The sequence below is a fragment of the Cetorhinus maximus genome, chromosome 15 (assembly GCF_964194155.1).
Source record: "Cetorhinus maximus chromosome 15, sCetMax3.hap1.1, whole genome shotgun sequence".
NCBI lineage: Eukaryota > Metazoa > Chordata > Chondrichthyes > Lamniformes > Cetorhinidae > Cetorhinus > Cetorhinus maximus.
The window spans coordinates 59,571,809-59,586,669 of record NC_135893.1 but is presented as its reverse complement, the minus strand read 5'-3'; the positions used below and the strand labels follow the sequence as shown (position 1 = coordinate 59,586,669).

The window sequence follows — 14,861 nt, the reverse complement described above, 5'->3', positions numbered from 1 at the left end:
TTTTTCTTGTGTAGATCCTTTTCATCTGCTCTTTCCACCTATTCTCCAAGTGCAAGGAGCTTACGGACTTCATTGTTGCCAAGAATGATATCATCTGTTTGGCTGCCTCTGATACATTCCTTCGTTCCCTTTGCTTGCCAAGCCAAGTTTTCTCCAAGGATCCTCCTTGCCCAAGACTCAAATCTACATATAATTGTCCAAGTTTCTCTCCAATCATCTTTCAAACCCCCTTCAAGTTCATCTTGTCCATGGGGCCCAGGTCCTGCTTTCGATTCTATTTCTATTGAACTGATCACCCAACTTTTCTTCTTAGCCTCTATATTGCCTAATATTTTGAATGGTTTCCCCTCTCTTTTAACATTGTTGTCATCATACCCTTTTCAAAAAACTCACCTTTGGACCATATGTCTTTGAAATCATCCTGGCACCTCCAACATCCTTTTCTTCCCCAAGTCCTCGAACATATTGTTGTCTCCCAAATTTGTGTCCATCTTGCACGCAACTCCACTTTCAAACTCTTCAATCAAGTTTCTGCCATTAGTAGAGCACTGAAATGCTCTCTGAAATGATATCTGCTGTGCCTGTGACTGTGATGCAATATCCTTCCTCATCCTTTTTGACCTGTCTTCAGCACTCAACACAGTTGACCACACCATCCTTCTCCAACACCTCTTCTCCATTGCCCAACTGACCTATCTAATCTACTGCCCAGCCGCAGCCACAGCCACAGATTCCTTAAAATAGCTTATCTTTTCACCTCTGCAAATTACCAAGTCCCCCAAGGATTTATTATTTAGTTCCTCCCATTTTTAATCCCATGCTTCTCCTTAGCAATATCATTCAAAGGTGTATTATCAGATTCCACATGTACGCTGATACCACCCGGCTCCATTTCTCCACTTCTCTCCACTGCCTCTGTTTTCAGACTGCTCATCTGGTATCCAATCCTAGATGAGATGAAATTTCCTCCAGTTAAACATTGGGATGACTAAATACATTATCTTTGCCACTATTCAGTGGAATAAGGGTAACTCATTGTATAGCTGCATTGGGTTCCTGTTTACGGAGGGTCAGGAATAATATATATATTTTTCTTATTCATTCACGGAATGTGGGCTTTGCTGGCTGGGCCAGCATTTATCGCCCATCCCTAGTTTCCCTTGAGGTGATGGTGGTGAGCTGCCTTCTTGATCTGCACAGTCCATGTGGTGTAGGCACACCCACAGTGCTGTTAAGAAGGGAGTTCCAGGATTTTGACCTGTGAAGGAACAGCGATATAGTTCCAAGCTAGCATGGTGAGTAACTTGGAGGGGAACTTCCAGATGGCGGTGTTCCCAATTATCTGCTGCCCTTGTCCTTCTAGGTGGAAGTGGTCATGGGTTTGGAAGGTGTTGTCGAAGGAGCCTTGGGGAATTCCTGCAGTGCATCTTGTAGATAGTACACACTGCTGCTACTGTGCGTCATGGTGGAGGGAGTGAATGTTTGTAGATGTGGTGCCAATCAAATGGGCTGCTTTGTCCTGGATGGTGTGAAGCTTTGAGCGTGTTGCAGGAGCTACACTCCATACAAGCAAGTGGGGAGTATTCCATCACATTCCTGACTTGTGCCCTGTAGACAGTGGACAGGCTTTGGGGAGTCAGGAGATGAGTTACTCGTCACACAATTCCTAGCCTCTGACCTGCTCTTGTAGCCACAGTATTTATATAGCTAGTCCAGTTCAGTTTCTGGTCAATGGTAACCGCCAGGATTTTGATAGTGGGAGATTCAGTGATGATAATGCCATTGAACATCAAGAGTCGATGGGTGGGTTCTCTCTTGTTGGAGATGGTCATTGCCTAGCACTTGTGTAGCGCGAATGTTACTTGCCACTTGTCAGGCCAAGCCTTGATATTGTCCAGGTCTTGCTGCATTCGGACATGGGCTGCTTCAATTTCTGAGTAGTCGCGAATGGTGAACATTGATGTCACACTCGGTCAAACGCGGTCTTCATGTCAAAGGCAATCACTCTCGCCTCACCTCAGGAGTTCAGCTCTCTTGTCCATATTTGAACAAGGCTGTAATGAGGTCAGGAGCTGAGTGGCCCCGGCGGAACCCAACCTGAGCATCAGCAAGCAGGTTATTGCTAAGCAAGTGCTGCTTGGCAGCACTGCTGATGATCCCTTCCATTACTTTACCGATGGACCAAGAGTAGACTGATAGGGCAGTAATTGGCTGGGTTGGATTTGTCCTGCTTTTTGTGTACAGAACATATCTGGGCAATTTTCCACATAGCCGGGTAGGTGCCAGTGTTGTAGATGTACTGGAACAGCTTGTGTAGGGGCGCAGCAAGTTCTGGAGCAAAGGTCTTCAGTGCTATTGCTGGAATATTGTCAGGACCCATAGCCTTTGCAGTATCACGTACCTTCAGACAATTCTTGATATCAGGTGGAGGGAATCAAATTGGCTGAAGACACATTGGTGATACTGGAGACCTCCAGAGGAGGCCGAGATGGGTCATCCACTCAGCACTTCTGGCTAAAGATTGTAGCAAATGCTTTAGCCTCATCTTTTGCCCTGATGTACTAGACTCCTCCATCATTGAGGATGGGGATATTTGTGGAGCCTCTTCCTCCAGTGAGTTGTTTAATTATCCACCACCACTCATGGCTGGGTGTGGCAGGACTGCAGAGCTTAGATCTGATCCGTTGGTTGTGGGATTGCTTAGCTCTGTCTATCACTTGCTGCTTATGCTGCTTGGCATGCAAGTGGTCCTGTGTTATAGCTTCACTAGGTTGACACCTAATTTTTAGGTATGCCTGGTGCTGCTCCTGGCATGCCATCCTGCACTCTTCATTGAACCAGCGTTGAATCCCTGGCTTGATGGTAATGGTAGAGTGGGGGATATGCCGGACCATGATGTTTCAGATTGTGTCCGAGGACAATTCTGCAGCTGATGGCCCACTGTGCCTCATGGATGCCCAGTCTTGAATTGCTAGATCTGTTTGAAATCTATCCCATTTAGCACGGTGGTAGTGCCACACAACACGATGGAGGGTATCCCCAATGTGAAGGCAGGACTTCATCTTCACAATGATTGTGCGGAGCTCACTCCTACTAATACTGTCATGGACAGATCCATCTGCGGCAGGCAGATTGGTGAGGTTGAGATCAAAAATGTTTTTCCCTCTTGCTGTTTGCCTCACCACCTGCCACAGACCCAGTCTAGCAGCTATGTCTTTTAGGGCTCGGCCAGCTCAGTCAGTAGTGGTGCTACCAAGCCATTCTTGGTGATGGACATTGAAGATCCCCCACCCAGAGTACATTCCACACCCTTGCCGCCCTTAGTGCTTCCTCCAAGTAGTGTTCAACATGGAGGAGCACTGATTTATCGGCTGAAGGAAGGCGGTACATGGTAATCAGCAGGAGGTTTCCTTGCCCATGTTTGACCTTGCGTCGATGTTGAGGACTCCCAGGGCAACTGTTTACCACTGTGCTGGGTCTATCCTGCCAGTGGTGGTGGTGTCCAGGGCATTATCTGTAAGATATGATTCTGTGAGGGTGATGATGTCAGGTTGTTGCTTGACTAGTACGTGAGACAGCTCTCTCAATTTTGACACTAGCCCCCAGATGTTAGTAAGGAGGATTTTGCAGGGTTGACAGGGCTAACAATGCCATTGCCGTGTCCGGTACCTAGGTCGATGCCGAGTGGTCTGTCTGGTTTCATTCTTTTTTGTGACTTTATAGCAGTTTGATACAATTGAGTGACTTGCTAGGCCATTTCAGAGGTTATTTAAGAGTCAACAACATTGCTGTGGGTCTGGAGTTATATGTAGGCCAGACCAGGTAAGGACGACAGATTTCCTTCCCTGAAGGACATTAATGAACCAGATGGGTTTTTACAACAACCAACAATGGTTTCATGGTCATCATTAGACTTCCAATTGAAGGTTTTTGGTGAATTCAAATTCCACCATCTGCCGTGGCAGGATTCGAACCTGGGTCCCCAGAATATTACCTGGGTTTCTGGTACCCTGGGACCCTTGTCAAGCGACAATACCGCTACGCCATCACCTCCCCGAAATATATTTAAATAGAGGACTGAAATGCAGCTCATATTCACAAATACTTTCTAAATTTTGTTCAATGTAATAAGGGCAAAAAATCTGTGGGCACATCTCTTCCGCTGTACTCTTGTTGTTGAGTGTGAAAGAGTATTACTTACATATCGTTTCTCCACTTCTGTGCCCTGCTGAACCTGCAAACATGCAGCCAGTCTCTTGTAGGTATTATGGGAAATAATTCTTATTGTATCCATGCGTTTCTCAATCTAAACCAGAAACAAAAAGCAAACATCATATTTTAGTCGTTCTTAGTTTCTTCTGCATTTATTAATCATAGAATCATTACATAAGGAGGCCATTTGCCCCTTGCTGGCTCTCTGCAAGTGCAACTCAGCTAGTCTCACTCCCCTAAATCTTCTCTGGTAGCCCTGCAAATTTTTCCTCATCGGGTGCTTATCCAATTCCTTTCGGGAAGCCATGATTCTATCTGCTGCCATCAAACTCCCAGGCAGTGTGTTCCAGGTTATCAGTTTCGCTGCATTAAGAAGTTTCTCTTCTCATCACCTTTGCTCATTTTGCCAATCACTTTAAATCGGTATCCTCCGATTCTCAACCCTTCTGCCAATAGGATCATGCTGTCGAGACACCTCATGATTTTGAGCACCTCTATCAAATCTCCTTTCAAACTTAACTTTGCTAACGAGAACAACCCCAGCTTCTCCAATCTATCCATGTAACTAAGTCCTTCATCTCTGAAACCATTTCCAACACCCTCTAAACTCTTTACAACCTTCCTAAAGTATGGTGGGGGCCAACGACAAAATACAGTAGTTTAGGCTGAACCCGCATTTTATAGGAGTTGACCATAATTTCGTTTTGTATCCTTTGCCTCTATTTATAAAGCTTTTGTAGCTACTTTCTCAACCTGCCCTGCCACCATCAAGGATTTCAGCACACTTACCCCAGGTCTCTCTTTTCTTGCATCCTCTTTAAAATTGCATCCTTCATTTTACATTTATTCCCCTCATTTTTCCTAGCAAAATGTATCATTTAATGTGTTAAATTTCAACTGCCATGTGTCCCGGCATTCCAGCAGCCTGGCTATATCCTCCTGAAGCGAGCAGGGAAGCACGAACTGATCGAGAACAGATTTCATGAACTGAATGCTAAGTCGGGAATTCAGTGTAATTGGGATCTCTCTGATAAGACAGACTCTGACTTAGAACTTTAAAACTGCAAGCTAGTTAAGCTACCTGGTTAACAGAAACTGCTTGACAGTTATCTCTTCTGCATTTATTAATCATAGAATCATTACATAAGGAGGCCATTTGCCCCTTGCTGGCTCTCTACAAGTGCAACTCAGCTAGTCTCACTCTCCTAAATCTTCTCTGGTAGCCCTGCAAATTTTTCCTCATCAGGTGCTTATCCAATTCCCTTCGAAAGCCATGATTCTATCTGCTGCCATCAAACTCCCAGGCAGTGTGTTCCAGGTTATCATTCTCGCTGCATTAAGAAGTGGCTGCCTGAATAAGTGTTAATTACTGTAGCAGGAAGCTGACTTAGCATCTGTAACTTGGGTGTGAGTCATAAGCTCTCAATAAAAGTTGACAGGTTTTGCTACCACACAGAGTGAGAAAGGACAGTGTGCTTTGTGAACCGGGTGCTAAGTCGGGAATTTGGTGCAGAGCAGGAAGGTGCTGCTGCTGTTTATTCTTTTCTCCAGTAAGTGTTCTTCTGTCTCCAAGTTTAGAGACTGTAACTGGCTATTATTTACTGAATTAGCAACTAATTGACTAATTAAATATGGGTAGGCAGACATGGCAGGGATGACGGTGCGCAGTAACTGCAAAACATGGGAATCTGTGGAATGTTTGCAGTCTCGGACAACCATACCTCCAATAAGTGTCTTCAGCTTGAGCAACTTTGGCTCAGAGCTGCTCAACTGGACCGTGTTTCAGACACTGTGGGGCTTCAGGGACGGGGGAGAAGAGTTACCTGGACACTTGTTCCCCGAGGCAGTCACACCATCCAGGTAAAGTAGAACTTTACAGTTGACCAATGGTTAGGGACAGGAGAATGAGAGTCAAGCAGGTATGGAGATCCAGCATGTAGCGATGGAGAAGCCTCAGTCTTTTACTTTGACCAACAGGTATAAGGTACTTGCTACCCGTTTGGATGAGAACAAGGACTGCAGGTGGATGAAAAAACTGACTATGCACCATGGTGCAGGACTCAAGTTGAGGGAGCGAAAAGGAATGTAGAAATGAATAGAAAAATATTGTTGGGGAATAGGTACTGTTCTCTCTACAGACTGGAGCTCCAAAGGTTAGGTTGTCTACCCGCTGCCAGGGTTAAGGACGTCTCCTTGCGGCTAGAGGTAAACTTGAGTGGGTGGGGGAAGATCCAGTTGTCATGGTCCATAGGAACCAAAGACTTGGTACAACAAGGAATGATGTTCAGCTAAGAGAGTTTGAGGAGTTAGGGTCCAAATTAAAATGTAGAACCTCAAAAGGTAATCATCTCTGGATTGAGGTCCAGAGCTGCACCAATTGACATAGGATCAAGCAGATTGGAGAATTGAACACATGACTCAGATTGGCGTGAGAAGGCAGCATTTTGATTCATGGGGCACTGCAGCAGTGCTTAGGAAAGAGGGAGCTGCACTACTGGGATGGGCTCCACTTAAACTAGGCTTTGACCATCATCCTGCTAAATTGAATAACTAGGGCTGTGGATAAAGCTTGTAGCTATTGCGGGCATGGGGAAAGAAGGGGTTGGGTGTAGGAAGATTTAGAAATCCAAAGAGAAAAGTTGAGACAACAGAACAGCATAGCAATGTGCGCAAACACAACCAGAATAGGACACGAAGAGAGTGAGTTTAACGGTAATAGTTCATTAGCGAGTAGGGTCCATGCAGAAAATAGTCATAAAAAGAAAACATTAAAGGCTCTTTATTTGAATCCGTGAAGGATCCTCAATACAATAGATGAACTAGTGGTACAAGTAGAGATAAATGGTTTGGATCTGTTTGCCATTACAGAGACATGGTGACCAAGGTCAGGAAATAAATGTCCCAGGGTACATAACATTTTGAAAAGACAGACAGAATGGAAAAGAGGAGGGGTAGCCCTGATAGTGAAGGACATTAGTGAAAAAGGTTCTTGGCTCACAAGATCAGGAAGATCGATCAGTATGGATAGAGATCAGGAATAACAAGGGTCAGGAATCGCTGATGGGAGTAATTTATAGGCTCCCTAACAGTAGTTATACCGATGGACAGAGTATTAAACAAGAAGTTGTAAACAAAGGCAATGTAATAATTTTAGGGGACTTTAATCTTCATGTAAAGTAGACAAGTCAAATTGGCAAAGGTAGTCTGGAAGATGAGTTTGTAAATTGCTTTCTTGAGTTTTCTGGAACAAGTTGTTGTAGAACTAACTAGGAATAAATCTATTTTAGATTCAGTATTGTGCAATGAGAAAGGGTTAATTCGCAAGCTCATTAATTAATTCCATATTAAGTTTGAAAGTGAAATACTCCAATCATAAACAAGAATCGTAAACTTAAATAAAGCCATTTTCATAGGTCTGAGGCAAGAGCTGGCTAAGATTGATTGGATAAATAGAATAAAAGCTGTGACAGTAAATAAACAGTGGGAAAAAGTTTTTTTTTAAATTCCAAATGTTCAATAAAAGTATAAAATTTCATTGAAAAACAAAAACTCAGCAAGGATGATACATCCACAGCTGACAAAGGAGATTATGTATGGTATTAGATTAAAAGAAGGGGTTTATAATATTGCAAAGAAAAGTGCTAAGTCTGAGGATTCCGAGTGTTTTGGAAACCAGCTAAGGGTCACCAAGAAGTTGATAAAAAGGTTAAAAAATAGAATGAGAGAGTCAACTAGCCAGGAATATAAATTAATTGTAAGAGCTTTTGCAAGCATATAAAAAGGAAAGTAGCTAAAGTAAACATTGGTCCCGTAGAGGCAGAGACAGGAGAAATTATGGGGAATGACAAATGCATTGAACAAATTTTGTGTCTGTCTTTACAGTATTAGACACAAGTTAAATACTGGAAATAGAAGGTAATCTAGGGGCTAATAAGAGTAAGGGAATTAAGGTAGTCAATATAAGTAGAAAAAAGTATTTGAGTGACTCAAGGGTCTAAAATCTGACTAATCCCAGGACCTGATGGTATACATCCTAGGGTTCTAAGAGATAGCTGCAGAGATGGTGGGTGCATTGGTTATGATTTTCCAAAATTCCTTAGATTCTAGATTGGTTCCTATGGATCTAAGTTCACAAATGCTGCTATTCGGGGGGAAAAAAAAGAGAAAACTGGGAACTACAGGCCAGTTAGCCTGACATTAGTCATCAGGAAAATGCTGGAATTTATTAATTAGGAAGTCTTTACAATGCACTGAGAAAATCACAGTATGATCAGACAAAGTTAAGTTGATTTTTTACAAAAGGAAAATCATGTTTGACAAATTTATTCTAGTTTTTTGAGGATGTAACTAGTAGGATAGTTAAATGGAAACCAGCAGATATGGTATACCTGAATTTCCAAAACGTATTCAATAAGGTGCCACACAAAAGTTTAATACACGAGGTAAGGGTTCATAGAATTGGGAGGAATATATTACGGATAAAGATTTAGCTAACAAACAGGAAGCAAAGAGTAGGCATAAACAGGGCATTTTCATGTTGGCAGGCTGTGACTAGTGCAGTGCTGCAAGGATCAGTGCTGGGGCCTTCGCTATTTACAATCTATATTAATGACTTGGACAAAGACACAGAAAGTAATGCATCTAAGTTTGCTGGTGATACATGCAAGCTATAAGGATACAAGGAGGCCACAAAGAGGTATAGACAGATTAAATGAGAGGTAAGCAAGATGGAGTATAATGCGGGCAGGTGAAAGGTCATTCATTTTGATAGTAAGATTAGAAAAACGAAATATTTTTTTTAAAAAGACACGAAACTTCTACCTGTCAATGCTCAGAAGGGCTTTGGTGCACTTGTACAAAAAACAAAGTTAGCATGATGGTACAGGAAGTAATTAGGAAGGCAGATTGCATGTTGGCCCTTATTGGAAGGGGATTAGATTATCAAAGCAAAGTTTTACTACAATTTTAGGGCTTTGGCAAGGCCACACCGGGAATAGAATGCACAGTTTTGGTCGCTATATTGAAAGAAGGATATATTTGCACTGGATACAGTAGTGAAGGTTCACTAGATTAATCCCTTGCCCTGGTCAGGGTCAGCAGGGTGTGACTGCAAGTGAGGCAGGTAGAGGGATCCTGTGTTCAGGAACAGAGGAGCCTCAGCTCTTGACCTTGTCCAACAGGTATGAGGTACTTGCTCCCTGTATGGATGAGGAAGAGGGCTGTAGGGAGGATGAGCCAGCTGACCACGGCACCATGGCACAGGAGGCCATTCAAGAGGGGGGACCAAAAAGACAAGTGGTAGTTGTAGGGGATTCTATAATTAGGGGAATTGATAGCTTCCTTTGTAAGCAGGATCGAGAGTCCCGCATGGTATGTTGCCTGCCCGGAGCCAGGGTGAGGGACATCTCTGACCGGCTTGAAAGGATATTGGAGAGGGAGGGGGAAGATCCAGTTGTTGTGTTCCACGTCGGGACAAATAACATAGGTAAGACTAGGAAAGAGGACCTGATTGGGGATTATCAGGAACTAGGAACTAAATTAAAGAACAGGTCCTCAAGGGTTACAATCTCCGGATTACTACCCGAGCCACGTGCAAATTGGCATAGGGACGCGAGAATAAGGGAAGTAAACTCGTGGCTAAAGGAGTGGTGCGGGAAAGAGGGGTTCCATTTCGTGGGGCACTGGCATCAGTATTGGAACAAGAGGGATCTGTACCGTTGGGACAGTCTCCACCTGAACCAATCTGGGACCAGTGTTCTAGCAAAAAGGGTAAATAGGGTGGTCAACAGGACTTTAAACTAGAAAGTGGGGGGGTGGGGGGGGGGGCGCGGTGTGTGTGTGTGTGGAGGGAAGGGTAAAACTCCAAGAAGTATGACTAATGGGAAACAAAGTAGCAGGTTAGCATGTGGGGGGGTGGATTCAACTTCATGGAAAATTATGAAAAAACTGAAAAGAAAGGAGAGCCCAGGAGAGGCTATTAAAGTTTCCAGAACACAAAATAGGACAGAGTGTTTGGAAAGGGCTAGGAATCTAACTTCAAGCACATCAGATAAAGGGACGACAATGAGAAAGGGGACGGGAAATACAGGACTGAAGGTGTTGTATCTGAATGCACGCAGTATACGAAATAAGGTAAATGAGCTTGTGGCACAGATTGAAATTGGCAGGTATGATGTGGTGGTGGGCATTACGGAGACATGGCTGCAAGGGGATCAGGACTGGGAGCTAAATATCCAAGGATATACATCCTATCGACAAGATAGGCAGGTTGGCAGAGGGGGTGGGGTTGCTTTGTTAGCAAGAAATGAAATTAAATTGATAGCAAGAAATGGTGTAGGGTCAGATGCTGTAGAATCTGTGTGGGTAGAGTTGAAGAACCGCAAAGGTAAAAAAACCATAATGGGAGTTATGGGCAGGCCTCCGAACAGTAGTCAGGATGTGGGGCACAAGATGCACCAGGAGATAGAAAAAGCGTGTAAGGAAGGCAAGGTTACAGTGATCATGGGGGATTTCAAAATGCAGGTAGACTGGGAAAATCAGGCTGGTAGTGGATCCCAAGAAAAGAAATTTGTGGAATGTCTACGAGAAGGCTTTTTGGAGCAGCTTGTGGTGGAGCCCACTAGGGAACAGGCAATTCTAGATTTAGCGATGTGTAATGAGGCAGATTTTATAAGGGAGTTTAAGGTGAAGGAACCGTTAGGATGAAGTGACCATAATATGATAGAATTTACCCTGCAATTTGAGAGGAAAAAGCTGGAATCAGATGGAACGGTATTACAGTTGAATAAAGGCATGAGGGAGGAGCTGGCCAGAATTGACTGGGAGTTGAGCCTAGCAGGAAAGACAGTGGAACAGCAATGGCAGGAGTTTCTGGGAGTATTTTGGGAGACAGCAAAAATTCATCCCTAGGAAGAAGAAGCATACTAAAGGGAGGACGAGGCAACCATGGCTGACAAGGGAAGTCAGGGACAGCATAAAAGCTAAAGAGAAAGCATACAATGCGGCGAAGAGCAGTGAGACCAGGGGATTGGGAAGCCTACAAAGATCAACAGAGGGCAACTAAAAAAGAAATAGGGAGGGAGAAGATTAAATATGAGGGTAGACTAGCCAGTAATATAAAAAAAGATTGCAAGAGTTTTTTCAGATATATAAAGGGTAAGAGGGAGGCAAAAGTGGACATTGGGCCGCTAGAAAATGACGCTGGAGAAGTAGTAGTGGGGAACAAAGAAATGGCGGAGGAATTGAATAGGTACTTTGCGTCAGTCTTCACAGTGGAAGACACGAGTGACATCCCCAAAGTTCAAGAGAGTTGGGGGGCAGAGGTGAGTATGGTGGCCATTACCAAGGAGAAGGTGCTAGGAAAACTGAAAGATCTGAAAGTGGATAAATCACCTGGACCAGATGGATTATTCCCCAGAGTTCTGAAGGAGATAGCTGAAGAGATAGTGGAGGCGTTAGTGGTGATCTTTCAGGAATCACTGGAGTCAGGGAGGGTCCCAGAGGACTGGAAAATCGCTAATGTAACCCCCCTGTTTAAGAAGGGAGTGAGGCAAAAGATGGGAGATTACAGGCTGATAAGCCTGACCTCGGTCGTTGGTAAGATTTTAGATCCATTATTAAGGATGAGATTTCAGAATACTTGGAAGTGCATGGTAAAATAGGGCAAAGTCAGCATGGTTTTATCAAGGGGAGGTCATGCCTGACAAATCTGTTAGAATTCTTTGAGGAGGTAACGAGTAGGTTAGACAGAGGAGAGCCAATGGATGTTATCTACTTGGATTTCCAGAAGGCCTTTGACAAGGTGCCACACAGGAGGCTGCTCAGTAAGATAAGAGCCCATGGTGTTAGAGGCAAGGTACTAGCATGGATAGAAGATTGGCTATCTGGCAGGAGGCAGAGAGTGGGGATAAGGGGGTCCTTCTCAGGATGGCGGCGGGTGACTAGTGGAGTTCCGCAGGGGTCAGTGTTGGGACCACAACTTTTCGCTTTATATATTAATGATCTAGATGAAGGAACTGAGGGCATCCTGGCTAAGTTTGCAGATGATACAAAGATAGGTGGAGGGACAGGTAGTATTGAGGAGGCAGGGAGGCTGCAGAAGGATTTGGACAGGTTAGAAGAAAGGGCAAAGAAGTGGCAGATGGAATACAACGTGGGGAAGTGTGAGGTCATGCACTTTGGTAGGAAGAATAGAGGCATAGACTATTTTCTAAATGGGGAGAGAATTCAGAAATCTGGAGTGCAAAGGGACTTGGGAGTCCTAGTCCAGGATTCTCTTAAGGTCAACTTGCAGGTTGAGTCGGTAGTTAGGAAGGCAAATGCAATGTTGGCATTTATTTCGAGAGGACTAGAATATAAATGCAGGGATGTGCTGCTGAGGCTTTATAAGGCTCTGGTCAGACCACATTTAGAATATTGAGAGCAATTTTGGGCTCCGTATCTCAGGAAGGATGTGCTGGCCCTGGAGAGGGTCCAGAGGAGGTTCACGAGAATGATCTCAGGAATGAAAGGCTTAACATATGAGGAACGTTTGAGGACTCTGGGTCTATACTCGATGGAGTTTAGAAGGATATGGGGGGATCTGATTGAAACTTACAGAATACTGAAAGGCCTGGATAGAGTGGACGTGGGGAAGATGTTTCCATTAGTAGGAGAGACTAGGACCCGAAGGCACAGCCTCAGAGTAAAGGGAAGACCTTTTAGAACAGAGATGAGGAGAAACTTCTTTAGCCAGAGAGTGGTGAATCTGTGGAATTCATTGCCACAGAAGGCTGTGGAGGCCAGGTCATTGATTGTATTTAAGACCGAGATAGATAGGTTCTTGATTGGTAAGGGGATCAAAGGTTACGGGGAGAAGGCGGGAGAATGGGGTCGAGAAACTTATCAGCCATGATTGAATGGCGGAGCAGACTCGATGGGCTGAATGGCCTAATTTCTGCTCCTATGTCTTATGGTCTTATGGAAAGAGAGGGCCGTTAACTTGTGCTCCCATTCCTTATATTGACTTTACTTCATAACTATTCTGCTTACAGTTCACAATACTTCCAAGTTTTGTGTCATCTGCAAATATCGAAATTGTGCCCTGTATACCCAAGCCTTAGTCATGAATACAGATCAAGAGAGGCAGTGGTCTCTGAGAAATCCCAATGTAAAAGGTCCTCCAATCTGAAAAATAACCATTAACCATTATTCTGCTACCAGCACTCAGCCAACTTCGTATCCATGCTGTCACTATCCATTTTATTCTCTCAGCTTCAAATGTGCTGGCATGCTATTATGGGCCACTTTCTCGAATGTTTTTTGGAAGTCTTTGAACCCCATCAATGGCATTACCCTGACCAACAAACTCAAATTTGCCTTTAACAATACCTTTGCTTTCCCAAGTAATCCACACTTGACTGTGTAAGCAACATTTGCAATTCTCCAGTCCTCTGACACCACCTCCATATATAAGGAAGTTTGGAAGATTATGGCCAGTAGCTCTGCTTTTCACCCTTACTTCCCTCAACATCTGAGGATGTAGTCCATCTGATCCTGGCAGTGTATCAAATTTGAGAGCTTGCCCATCTAATACTTCTTTATCAATTTTTTAGTTCACCCAGTATCTCAACTACCCCATTCTTTCACTATGACTTTGGCACTAACTTCTTTCTTGGTAAAGACAGATGCAAAGTTCTCACTTAGTATTTCAGCCACGCCCTCTGCCTCCACACATAGATCTCCTTTTTTGGGATTATACAAATATAGAAACTTGATATAAATTTTCAGGAAAGCTTTTAAGGCAAAGAAATATTGCAAAGGTTGGTACAATATGACATTTCATAATGTCAAAATACTGTAGAAATTTCAGAATTAAATACAATAAAAGATGTGGAAAATGGAGTTGAAACTCTTACTACTATTAACTGGCCACCCCTTGCAAATTAAACATAAGGACACAAGAAATAGGAAGAGTAAACCCGTTATGATGTGGCAGATGATGTGTGCCAGGCAAGTCAAATCCACAAGGGAAACTTGATCCCGCGGTCACAACTATTTTGCAACTTGTATTTTCTTTCGAGATGTGTGCTGTGGTGGCCTGGGCAACTGCAGGGAGCCCATTTGGTGCTGGAAGGGTTAATGAGAAGTTGATTGTACGCCTAGGCTTAAGAGAAAAATACTGCAACCTTGAGATGAATACAATCTTGCCTGACCACAGTTGCAGGATGAGCCTTGAGACATTCCATTTTTTTTTCTCAGGCCGAATGCAATCAGGGTTGTGATAAGCAACTGAGTAACCAAACATCTATTGTGAGGAAAAGGGAAAGTTACTGGAACATGGATTGGTCGGTTAACTTATGCAAATATACGGATAGGTTTGTTACAAAACTTACTGATTAGCTGTAAAAATGCTTTTAACAAGTCTGTGTGTATTCTGCTACGAGACTGTACAGTAGCTCTCATTGTGCTGTCTCCCTTGTGCATAAGTAACAAATGGGGTTTCTACGTACGAGATGATGCCTCGGTGTGATTAATCTCTGACAGTGCCCTGAATTAAGAAGTAATAAGACTACCACGACTTGAGGTTTTTAGAAAACTCATGGCATCAGGTCAAACATGGGCAAGGAAATCTCCTGCTGATTACCACGTATCACCCTCCCTCAGCTGAT

General features: G+C 43.7%; 1 protein-coding gene across 5 annotated transcripts in view; it reads right to left on the bottom strand.

The window, feature by feature from the left end:
* The window catches only part of arhgap17a (Rho GTPase activating protein 17a), a 215,293-nt gene that overhangs the window by 87,926 nt on the left and 112,506 nt on the right, over positions 1-14,861 (bottom strand). For all 5 annotated transcript variants that reach the window (XM_078558484.1, XM_078558485.1, XM_078558486.1 and 2 more), the window contains exon 3: positions 4,202-4,306. In XM_078558484.1, the coding sequence (XP_078414610.1) occupies positions 4,202-4,306 (105 nt within the window). The remainder of the gene's footprint in view (positions 1-4,201; positions 4,307-14,861) is intronic.